The sequence below is a fragment of the Mixophyes fleayi genome, chromosome 4, assembly GCF_038048845.1.
Source record: "Mixophyes fleayi isolate aMixFle1 chromosome 4, aMixFle1.hap1, whole genome shotgun sequence".
Taxonomy (NCBI): domain Eukaryota; kingdom Metazoa; phylum Chordata; class Amphibia; order Anura; family Limnodynastidae; genus Mixophyes; species Mixophyes fleayi.
Window position 1 is genome coordinate 192,034,057 of NC_134405.1, and position 12,212 is coordinate 192,046,268.

The window sequence follows — 12,212 nt, forward strand, 5'->3', positions numbered from 1 at the left end:
ATGCAGACAGAATCAGGAAGCGGTCTCAGAGTCAATCAAACCGGGTCGGTACACGGGTCACAAGAACAGAAGCGAGGTCAGCTAGCCGGGTCGGTACACAGAGGACAACGGAATCCAGAAGAGTGAACAAGCCGGGTCGGTACACTGGGAGTCAATACACACGAAGCAGGAATAAGGAAGGACACAGGAATCAGGAGCCAGGAACTGGTAAGTTGCTCTGACACTCTCCAAGTGTCAGAGCTAGGTTTTTATGCAGAGTCCCATTTGAATTCCCTGCCCTGGGTAATCATGTGACCGCCCTAGGTAGCGGTCACGTGATGCTAAACCCGGAAGTGCGGCTTCCAGGTCCGACGGAGCGGTGGCGGAGCGTGGAAAGGTAAGTATCGTAACACTTTTTCTCTCTCGCTTTCTTCTCTCTCTCTTGCTCTCTTTTTTTTTTCCACATTTTTTTTCTTTGTTTCTTTTCTTAATGTTTTCTAAGTCTCCTTTCTCCTTTCCATACTTTTTCTTTCTTGTTACTTTCTTGTTCCATTTCAAACTTTATCTTTCTCTTTTCACATTCTGCTTCTTCCTCTTTCCTTCCAACTCTCTGTTTAAATCTGCTGCCTTCTCACAGCAGCAGTTAGTGTGACTGAACTTTTTATAGTGTGTACTTCATTTCACCTTTCATAGAACGGAACCAATAAGGCAAAAATGATAGTGGAAATCCTACGTGGAACACATAAGGCCATATTTATTTGAAGAAGTGTGCAAAATTTAACAGCCAAAACATGAATGAGGCGCTACCACCTACTGTAAAAATGTTACTAATGTGCTCCTCCCCCTAGATGGAGCCCCGAGGACTGTTACATGCAGCTATTTTTTCTGGACTTGTCTTCTCACATGACCGATTGAAAGCTGGGGAATGGTGTGAGTGGAAGTAAAAACACAAGCCGCAATCAAGTGACTTACACACCACCTCAGCCTACATTGTAAATTGGAGAAATGAATTGAGTTGCTAGTTTTGTATTACAGAGCTGACATTGCACCTGGAATAATGGCTGCATGGAGCAGTCCCTGGAGTTCCTACTTGGATGAGGAGCATATTAGCAAAATGTTACAATAGGTGGTATCATTTTCATTTTGCCACTGTAATATACTTTTTATCCAACAACCTAACATTATTTTTTTCTTGTGTGATATGTTCCTTTTTATTTCCGAAATTAACCTGAACAATGGAGTTTTTATTTTAAAAAAAATCCTTGTAATAATATTTTTTTATTTTATTTTGGAAGTCATAGAGACTAATACTACAGTTATATCGATGAGAGCATCCAATGAAGTCTTATAAAGCATAGAAATAGAAAAAAAACATCAAAAAGCAAACCATAGGCAATAGCCAGTTGTAATATTTGGTGGCAGAAGGGTCATCTAAGGTCATTTGTTATCTCTTTGCTATATGTCAAAATATCGCCTGATTACATGCTGCTGGGCTCCTTAAGAAGTTCTCATTACTTTTACTGAGATTGAATGAGGAAGAGTTTGGAACTGGAAATAGTTTGTTTCACTGCTTGGAGTAAGGTTAATTGGAAATTTGGACAATGACCATATATGCAGTAACTTTGACCCATATTATTAAAATGTTTCACTGGAAGCTATAAAAATGAGCAAATCTACAAAGTTGTTTTTGTGTACTGGGGATTTTGTGCGCCAATGTCCATCTATCCTTTACAGTGAATCTGGATTTCAATGTCAGATCATATCAGAGGTGATTGTTCATCTGCTGGGCAATCAATGTCTGCTCCATAATAGCAGACCTCTTTCACATTGTACACGGTTGGCAGAAGTTCCAAGTATTTCTCATTTCAAAATGTCAAGAATAAAATGATTTATGAGAGAGAAACTCATATAACAGCTCTCTAATTCTACTGTGTTTTGTATAATGATTAAAGCATCAAGATGATGATAACAGCTTGCTTTTGTATTATCACTGCTTCTTTTGTTAAAGTTGCATGGCAATTTTGTTCAATGATAAGTAATGTATTCCAATAATACATTATAAACGGGAATGATGTATAAAGCTGAATTTATTATAGGTGTATTGAACTGGATTTGTTAACTGCTGGTATGCTACCATTTTTTTTACTTTTAATTATTTTGTTTTTTTTTATTATATTTAGGTATACAGCATTTTTCATGGTTCAGATAGAATATTTGACATGATAAATATTGTACACTCTAATTTGTATATGTCATAGATAATGTTTGAAACATGGATAATGTAATGCTATCTGTGTAATCTTACAATACCTGGACATAGAATCAAGGGCAGGCTGGGCTGGGGGGCAGGGGGGCTTCTGCCCCCTGGGATGGTGCCATAGTGGGTTACCTTGGGCTGGTCACTGCGCCACCTCCATTTTTTTCCTTTAAAATGTTTTTAATAGGCTGCTGAGTCGAGTATTGCCCCCCAGGCTAAAATTTGCAAGCCCTCCCCTGCATAGAATAGATGTACAATGAATAATGTCTACTATACTATAGACAATTTTTTGTTTTGTTTCCACTCTAATTTATCTGCAACTTGGGTGGTTTAGGTGTAAAATTGTAGAAAACAATTTCTGGACACTTGAGCATTTATTTTTTGGGGTCCAATTTTCATGAGACTTGTGTCTGTCTTACCACACAGTTGCTGACCTAAATAGAAATGTTGTTTTCTTGTTAATGTGAATATGCTTCTTTGTCATGTTGTAGCTTTGATGTATGCACACTAACCAGCACAGGTATGCACTAAATAATCCAGGTCCCCAGCTCCTTATGTGCACTTGGTGTGCTCTATGGGCTATTTTACTGTATGCACTGGTCAAGGTGGAAATTTAGGTGAATGGAATTTGATAGTTTTACAATACAGCCAGTAGGAGACGTCGCAATATAGCATACCACCATACACAGCCCACTTTGACCACCGTATGTATATTGATATTAAACTGTCAACTTCAGGTATTGCTGATAACTTAATATCGCCACCAATCTTGTGCATTTTTATAGACTTGCCTGCCCCCCTTTGTACTTTCTTACCAGATTAGTCCAAGCCAGTATTTCTACCATGATATTCTAGTTACCTTTTGCATAAAGTAGTCCTTGCAAGTGATTGGCCTCAATACAGTCCTGCTGGTGAACCATTAAGGTGACAGTTGGCCTGAAAATGTCCAGTAAAGGATAATGTTAATTATCCAACAGTACCAAAATTTTGTCTGCATCATTTACATAACTTAAAGGTGACCTTAATAAATGTATTACTTTATACATAACATATTTTAAGGGCCTATTTATCCAATGCTGTATCTTTTTCCAGTGCTATATCTAAGACGCTTTTTTTAAAAAAAAAAATGATAAAGCATTTTTGAAACTTATTATTCCCATCCTGACATAGCTATACATGTGCTAAAGTGTTAAACCGGCTTCTCCCCACAAAGCTTTGTTATTGCAGCAATAACCTTTGTTGTATAGAAGTGAGGAAAAAAACCTATTGGGATGAAAATAGGGCTCTTTGGGCTTTAATAAATGATCTTTGATGCATTATTATCATTATTATTATTATTATTATTATTATTGTTGTTGATGTTGTTGTTTATTTAGCTATATGGTGCCACAAAATTCTTCAGCACTGTACTGTGGGGAAATAGAGAATAGTACATAAAACATAGATGTCCAACAAGTAAAATACAGAACAATCAAAAAATGCAGAACATTCAATATGCAAACAGGCCATAAAACCAAAGAATTAAGCATAATTAAGCATAACATGTAAGACGTAATAGGTAAGATAAAGAACTTACGTAAAGCCTAGTACAGGACATTACAGCACAAGTGTGTCTCAAATATACCAGTTAACATTACAAATATGTCTCAATGTTTTAGAGCCCCCTTAGTCAGAATATTGATTACACTTTGCAAAGAACATGGATTTTTTATTATGTATTCTATTTTTAATATTCAAAACAGAATATTAAGGCTAATATTTAAAGTTCACTCATCATATCAACATTAAGCTACACTGAAAATATCCAATAAGACTGTTGAAATTACTGTGTTGGCGAACGCGAAATAGAAAAAGTATTAAAATAATAAAAATATTGATGAATAAATTATAGAGACAAATCAAATGCTTCAATGCAGTTTATATGACACATCTCCATGAAATGAAGAATAATTGAGGCTGCAATGTCCAGCATCTATGGGTCAATTTATGAAAAACCTATGAAAATATTTCTGAAATGACTACTGCTTGTTCCTAATATCCAGGCAGTTGTATTCATGTAAAATATTTTCATAATGATGGTACAGTTCTGTGCCTGGTAACCAGGCTGGATCAGACTAATAGAATTACATTTTTGAGTGTTTTCTTTATTACAAGCCACTCATCTAGCTAGCGCTGCTTCCATTCAGCAGTGAAGGACAACATCCACTTTATAAAATGCCAGCTTACTTTAGGGTTCTAACCGTTCTAATAGTCCTCAAATAATATGTATGCTTTGCATATAATATACAATGCTTATGCAAACATTCTGATAAATTCATTACATTAGCACTTGTATATCTCTGCCACATCACTGCCTATTATTGTTAATAAATGTAATCTATTTTATAATGGAATTGTCGTCTTTTTCTCAGATGAAGCAGAAATTCATTTGACTTGTTCTGCCGCACAACTATGAAAAAGCATATAAAAATATCTGACTAGTTAAATCCCTGTAAAAGTGGAAACATGACAGATGACAGATAGATGTTTATTATCACAGGGCGGAAGGTGCATGAGTTGGTACAAATTACAATCATGATTCCAAATCTTGATTTATTAATTAAACACTGATACAGTGCCTGCATTGGTACTAGTAATGGATATCACATCCGCCTGAAAATGCTTCTGGTATACACCATAGCTGAGCATAGCAACTGCTTTTCCTCAGGAATTGAAGCAATGAGTATCCCCTGGTGATTAAACAAAATATTTAAATGTATACACACATATTTAATTGTTTCAAAATATGAGAGCTATCATATATGCGTTAGTTAAATGCGTACACAGCAGTGGTTCTGTGCTCACCTTATTGGCCTATACCCAAGCTAAAGGCAGCACATTTCTTTCTGTTTTTACCTTTATTTTATTGACATTTTTGCTTTTAATTTAACCTTTTTAGTAATTACTTTTTTATCAACATCCTTTTAAAATTTGATCATGTCAGATGCACAGTTACTAATTAAGGGCATATTCATTCACTCCCAATGCCTAGGGCAATGTCAACCCTATGTAAGTGGCTCACATCTGTCCTGGTTTTTCCAAAACAATTCTGGATTTTGCCAGTGGAGACTGTTTACACAGAATGCTTTTTTTTCTGGAATCCAGACTCCTGATACAATTATATTACAAGGATTAGATCCTCCCAGTCAGTAAATATGAGATTGAAGAACTGGATAAGGATGTTAATTTTAGCTAGTTTAGCATTTTCAGAGACACATTATACATAGAGTTTTCTATATTTAGTTACTCATAATCACAGTAATAAACCTTCATTTTACAATATAAATGCATGCAGTTGGAAATAATTATGTGGTAAAGGACATCTACTGGAAAACTGTTGTTATTATGTATTTATAAGGTATTTGTTCCAAAGTACACTATGTTATTACTTTCATTTGCTTTTTCTGCAATACTCCCTTCTGTTATCCTGTGTCCTATGAGGCCTCTACAACAGCAATCATGATATACCACACATATCATCAAGAGAGTTCATTTAAATTTTAATGAGCACATGCTGTGTCAGGTTGTGTGCCCAATTAAAGCTCTTGCCATTGGGATAGCAAGGCATTTTTCCAGAGATTACATTTCTCCACAGTGCTCTGCGCTTTACATTTTCTGCTGCTGGTCTTGATCCTGTGACTGTTACCTACTAACCACCAGCTTGAAAAGACTCACTTAGCATACTCTTTAAAGCTATTTCCATATTTGCCACTGAGAACTCTAAACTAAAAGGATTGAGTTTTTGGTTTTTTTCCTGAAACCACAGCAAACACTTTCTAACCTGTTCTTTGAAACTTTTGTACGGCATTTTCAACTCTGGCAAGCAGGAAAATTCATGGCTTCCTATAAAAATCCAATTTATTCCAAGAATAGCTGCTCTTATACAGCATATATTATTTACAAAAACATCTTGGGCCTCGTTTAGAATTAGGAGTATATCCAACTAGTTGGTGCAATTTTGCACTTTGGCAAAAGCATATGGAGCTGCAGGGAAGGGCAAATTTAAAATGTGCAGACAGAGTTAGGTTTGGGAGGGGGTGCATCTTATCTTACATTCCAGTTGTAGCATTAAAATATGGCCTCGTATTTTCGGGCCCCAGACAATATGTTGTATATGTATTGATAGTTGTGTACCGTGTGAACTGGGTCTTGTTCAAAAGGGTTGGAATCTTCAGCTAGCGCAAGAGTCATCTTAAGCTAAGTAACCCTTTCAAAATTTATGTTACCTTTACACGTGTTTTAATCCATTGTCTATCCTGTAAAGGGCTTTAGGCAAGAGAAATCAAGGTTTAAAATGGAATGATCTTAGAAACGGTCAGTTTTTTGTTTGTCAGTTTTCTAGTAATGAACTGTTCATACATTCTATTCTTCCCCAGGTGGCAGAGTATGCAACAGATAATGTGATTGTGCTATTATCGTTTCTGTGTTTTATTTCAGTTTTATTTTATATACTGTTTTGCATTTATTTCTCTGCTTTCTGGTTTTGTTATAAACATTTTTATCTATTAAGTATTGTGACTTTTTGTCGTATTAAAGCACATTTAATAATGCTCTGTCTTTGTTTTTATTTTTTCATTTTTGTTATCGTTTTGGCTATTGTTTTGTTTCAATTAGGTTGTGATTCTATTTTGGGATCAGTCAAGGAGCAGCTTAAGACTTCCTAGGAGTGTAAGCACTTGAACTAAATCGTAGTGGTGACAGGAATTTGTGTTTAACAATGAATATGAGATATATTTTTTGGGGCGATTTTAATAATTTTTAGACAGACTGAGTGGTCTTGTTTTGATGAACCATTTCTCACCTACAAGTGTCACACATGCCCAGGTTGGTCTGGTTGTAACACCGCTCATCTGAACATGTCCTTAGTCTCTACTTTACATTGTACTTTATCAATAGACTTGTCAAATAGCCTTGATCTTGTATGTTTGTGACTGAAGTCGTTTGTCAAATGTGCTAGTCATACAAGTGTGTTTGATGGTTAAACATCTTAAATGTACATTGTGTTCAATAACATGTTAAAGTCCAGGAAGCACAGTAGTCAATTTAGAACTTTTTAGACATAAGGCAAACAAGTTTACTCTCGAGGGGAACATCTTTAACCTATGTCGAACCAGTGGCGGATCCGGGGGGGGGGGGGGGGGGCGATCGGGGCGATCGCCCCCCCTAGCAGGGGCTTGCTGCCGGCGGCTGCACACTGTGCAGGTCCGTTCAGCAGTGACAGTGTGCTGCCCGGCTGCTCTGATTGTGTTTTAAACACAATCAGAGCAGCGGGGCAGCACACTGTCACTGCCGAGCGGACCTGCACATACTGTGCAGCCGCCGGCAGCCTTAGAAATTAGAAAGGGGGCGGGGCCTAAATCGCCCCCCCTAAAATCGCCCGGGGTATAGCAATAGTCTGGATCCGCCCCTGTGTCGAACGCACAAGAAACCTGCTCAAACTTGCTTAAATCTTTTTCAAACATTTGCGTAAATTTAGCAGCCTAGTTGGAGAACCATTTATTAAATGGTTCCAGCACTTCTAATTATATGTCCTTGTAGTTACTAATCTCTCCTTGGCAGTTTCCTCACTTATACATGACAAAAGGCAATATTCATATGCACCATGTATTACACACTATCAACATTTTATTCTGTTGGATAATTTAATTTAATATAGCATATAAAAATGTTCTATATATATATTCAATTCAGTAACCCTAAATTTTCTTCATGTTACTCCTCCTAATCAGAACAATAGGATACAAGAAACAATATGTGAAGATTCCCAGTGGTCACATGTGGGTGGAAGGTGATCATCGTGGACGTAGTTTTGACAGTAATGCTTTTGGACCAGTAAGTCTTTTATATTTTTTTATGAATTGTTTGTTTTGCAACCCATTACTACTGTATTAATTGTACTGGTCAGTGCCTTGCTCAGTAGAAGGATAAAATAGTTTTATCTACTATAATTGTTTTGTGCTGTTGGTTTAAGAAATGGTTTACTTTATTTTTGTCTGGGTGAGACTTGTCACATCCAGGGCTTTATTTAAGGGTTCAGGCCGCTCTAGGCTACTACACTCGTAGCACCCCCTCACCTTTCACATAAAGATAATAATTAAAATCCAGCTTTCTGACTAAATTTACTAAGGATTACATTATTAATTGCTGACACAAATTGTATTTTTATTCAAATGCTTAATTTTCTTTATTGCCTTCAGTAATATAGAAACATAGATTAATAGTAGGAAATCATAAAATAAATGTAGTCTTCAACCTCTCAGTTTGATGGTTTTCATAATTTTTCAATAAAGAACCCTTCTTGTTCATCTCTCTCCTTCATGTGTTTTCAAACTCAGCTCCACTTGGCTTTTGAAATGAGTCACAGCAATCATTGTCACTCAGTCACACTCGAGGGAGAGGGATGGTGTAAAGGTAGAGATGGGGGCTTTCACACCTGTTGCCATCCATGCTTATCCTCAAGCTCTGGTCCGAGGAAGACTTATAGGGGTATATTTACTTCACTGCAGGTTTCAAAAGTTGGAGATGTTGCCTATAGCAACCAATCAGATTCTAGCTGTCAATTTGTAGAATGTACTAAATAAATGATAACTAGAATCTAGTTGCTATAGGCAACTTCTCAACTTTTTCAAACCCGCAGTTTAACAAATATAACCCATAGTCTTTAGCCTTAACCATTTACTTTGGAGAATAATTATTTTCGTATATTTTAAAATTAATTTCTGTTTATGACTCTCCCTGTCCCATTTTTGCTCCATCAACCTAGTCAGCCTATTGGATAATCAGGTGCTGGTTAGGACTGATATTTCCAACTTATATGACTGAAGTAGTCTAAACTCATTGAGGCCGAATGAATACTAAGCGGTGTGCCACCGGATATCACTGCACTATACGGTTGTGCACATTTCCTGCTAGTACAACACCCCAGCATAACAGATTTTCCTGTGACGTGCGAGAAACAATCTACAATGTTGCCATGGAGTGTCGTTGTGGCCATTCTGGAGGTACTCTGCGGCACATCGCTTAGAATTTAATTGGCCCCTTTGGTTTAAATGATGTAAAAGGCTTGTATAAAATCAGTTTAGAAAAAAGCCAGTGAGAAATACTGAACTGGGCACATCTTGAACATATTGGCATCTCTACATCTCAATTCTAAGCTACATATTTGCCAGTATCCAAAATGAAATTAAGTTATTTAAATGATCTAAAGTGTTTATTTCAAGGGAGTATTTTGTTTCCTATCATTTGTTCTTTTGTTTTTACTTTTTAATATTTATAACAGGAGCAGGAGCAGTTGAGAGGATATAAAACAAAATTTGTTTACATCTTACAGCTTTCAGTGGATGTGTTGCTATTGTTTCATGTCCAGGAGCAATATTCCAATTTTAAATCCACAGTTTGTTGATGCTTTGTATGGTGTTTTCCTTAAGCTTTCTCTTTTTATAGCAGCTCGTTTTAATTTCTTTGAAATATCATAATGCTTTTTTCATTGCTTGCTAGCAAGACCTCCAGGCTAAAATGCTCAGTTTATTTTTATTCCTGTGCTTTTAAGGACAATTACTTAGTCCCATTTTAGAACTATATGTGTTCATTTTAAACAGACAGCCATCAAATAGGATTTATAACTTTATAATGTCAAATTGCTCCAAGTATACACTTTATTTATGTTGATGTGCAATTGACGTTGTTATTGACAGTATAATGATTTCTGATATATACTCCTTTTCATTGTATCTCTGCATTGCTGGAACATTTTACAGATATCAATGACTTATAATAGAGATCTTCTAGTATGCTTTTAGCATAAGAGTTTTCAACATTGTATAAAAAAATAATTCATCGCTAACTTGTCACATTATCAGATTTCCAGATATGTATTGCTTGGGAAACATAGCATGTCATTGTGAATAGAGCACACATCTATTGTTATTGTGTAGGAGAGGACAAAAACAGCTAAATTGGAATTGTTTCATTGAGTAAACAATGACATTTCTGGCTCTACTGTCTACAATTCAGTTAAGCTATGGATACTCTATGGTGTTTTACATAATATATAAGCCCTAGTGTATTATTATGCAATGTTGAGACAGATTTTCTATCGCTGCTCAACACAAAATAGAAAATCTGTTATTGCTGCAATATACTAATAAAATATTGCTGGAGCAGCTGAGAATTTCTCAGTGGCCAGTGTTGGCTTTCTGGTTCACACATGCGCAGTGGGACTGGAAGCCCTGATTTCAGCTTTCAAAAACATAATTTGGAGGTATTCCTCAGAAAAAATGCTTTATTTAAATAAATAAAACATTTTTTCTAAGAATATCTTCTGCCATCCTGATATGGCAATGGGGGAAGGAGAATTGTGATGGTACTGCAGGCTATAGCCTTTGATAGATAGGGAAAAGAGCTTTTCTCCCTTTAATAAATAAACTTGATAGTATCATACTCTAAATAACCAATTTCACCACGTGCACAATGGTCTGCTTGTGTTTTCTTTGATGTGCTTTCCTTTTGCAGTATGCTGTGCAAGTAAGTAATTGATGTTAAAGGTGGTTTAACATCAATTAATTCATTCATAACAGCTACAGCAGTTGTAAAATGGGAAAAACATAACTGGGTAAAATGAGATATGTTGGAAGGTATGTATTATTTTATGAACATCTTTTTTAATTGTTCGGATTTATTTAGGATAAGTAACTGCTTCTAATGTGGATAACGATTTTATACATTAATATGATTCATAAGTTTAGGGAACGGAATAGAAATACCATGTTAAAGCTAATAAATTATAAATAGGTGTTAATATAACTGCTTTTCTTACTTTCCTTATTAAAGACTGTCAAGTCAGCCTTGAGCTTTAACCCAACAGAACTTTAAGATACGCATTAGTTATGTAAATGGGATCAGAGATAGTAAGTGCGCACATCACTTCTATGGAGTCAGGTGAGTGGCAGTGCCCAGTAATGCCAGGGGTTGTGACCTGTATGTCCGCTGTAAGGGAAAAGTGTATGTAAAAGTAAGACAGAGGTGACCAAGTGGTGAAGAACCTTTGAATAGAAAACAAATTAATACACATTCCAAGTATAAACTTAAAGTAAGCTTATCAGATTTGGTAACATCTCCTAAGACTCAGTTATATAGAATATCCGGGGTGTATGGTGTAGAGTTTACTGTGACTCATCATCATGGGACATAGGACATTAGTCCCAATATTATTAAAATATGTACATAAAATAATAACAGCAGCTTATCTGTGAACACATATGATGGTGATAGAGGTTCCCTCCTTAGCTTCCAGGGTGTGGACACTGAAAATTCACATCGATATATATTGTTGCAGGAGGTATCTTTGAATCATGTAGGGTTTCCCTCATTACTAACAAGTCTTGTGAAAGCCTTTAAACCATAAGAGATAAAAAAAAAATTAGAATAAAATGAAGTAGCTACTGTGCATTTTATTAAAAAAGGAGAAAAGGTAGATTCAGGTAACTGCAATGTCCTTTCTAATCTTTTATGAAAAGAGGCCATAGACTTATCATGACAAGAGGCCGAATTATGATGGAATAGTAGTGAAAGTACTGTAAGGAAAATGAATACCCAAAAAGAAACTCAAACCACTTAAATGTTTGTTGATTTCTTACCCATAGTCATAGTTATGGCCATGCTAATGAGAGGTACCTATTGTTAAGCGGGATGTTAATCTTTACATTATGTGGCCTGGCAATTAGGGGTTTAATATTTACCTAAATTTAGGGCTGTACTATGTAATTGTAATTATTTCTGAACATTACATTTACATTACACAGAAAAACATTGTTCAATGTAAAGTTAATACCCAATGGTTTCTAATGTAAAGAAAGCAGTGACAACTGTCATTTTGATTTGATAAACTAACCACAAAAAATTAAACATGTGTTAATGGTCCTTTTACTTACTGCACATC

General features: G+C 35.9%; 1 protein-coding gene across 3 annotated transcripts in view; it reads left to right on the forward strand.

Moving 5' to 3' along the window:
* The window catches only part of IMMP2L (inner mitochondrial membrane peptidase subunit 2), a 906,113-nt gene that overhangs the window by 697,077 nt on the left and 196,824 nt on the right, over positions 1-12,212 (forward strand). For all 3 annotated transcript variants that reach the window (XM_075209029.1, XM_075209028.1, XM_075209030.1), the window contains exon 5: positions 8,005-8,107. In XM_075209029.1, coding sequence (XP_075065130.1) covers positions 8,005-8,107 — 103 coding nt within the window. The remainder of the gene's footprint in view (positions 1-8,004; positions 8,108-12,212) is intronic.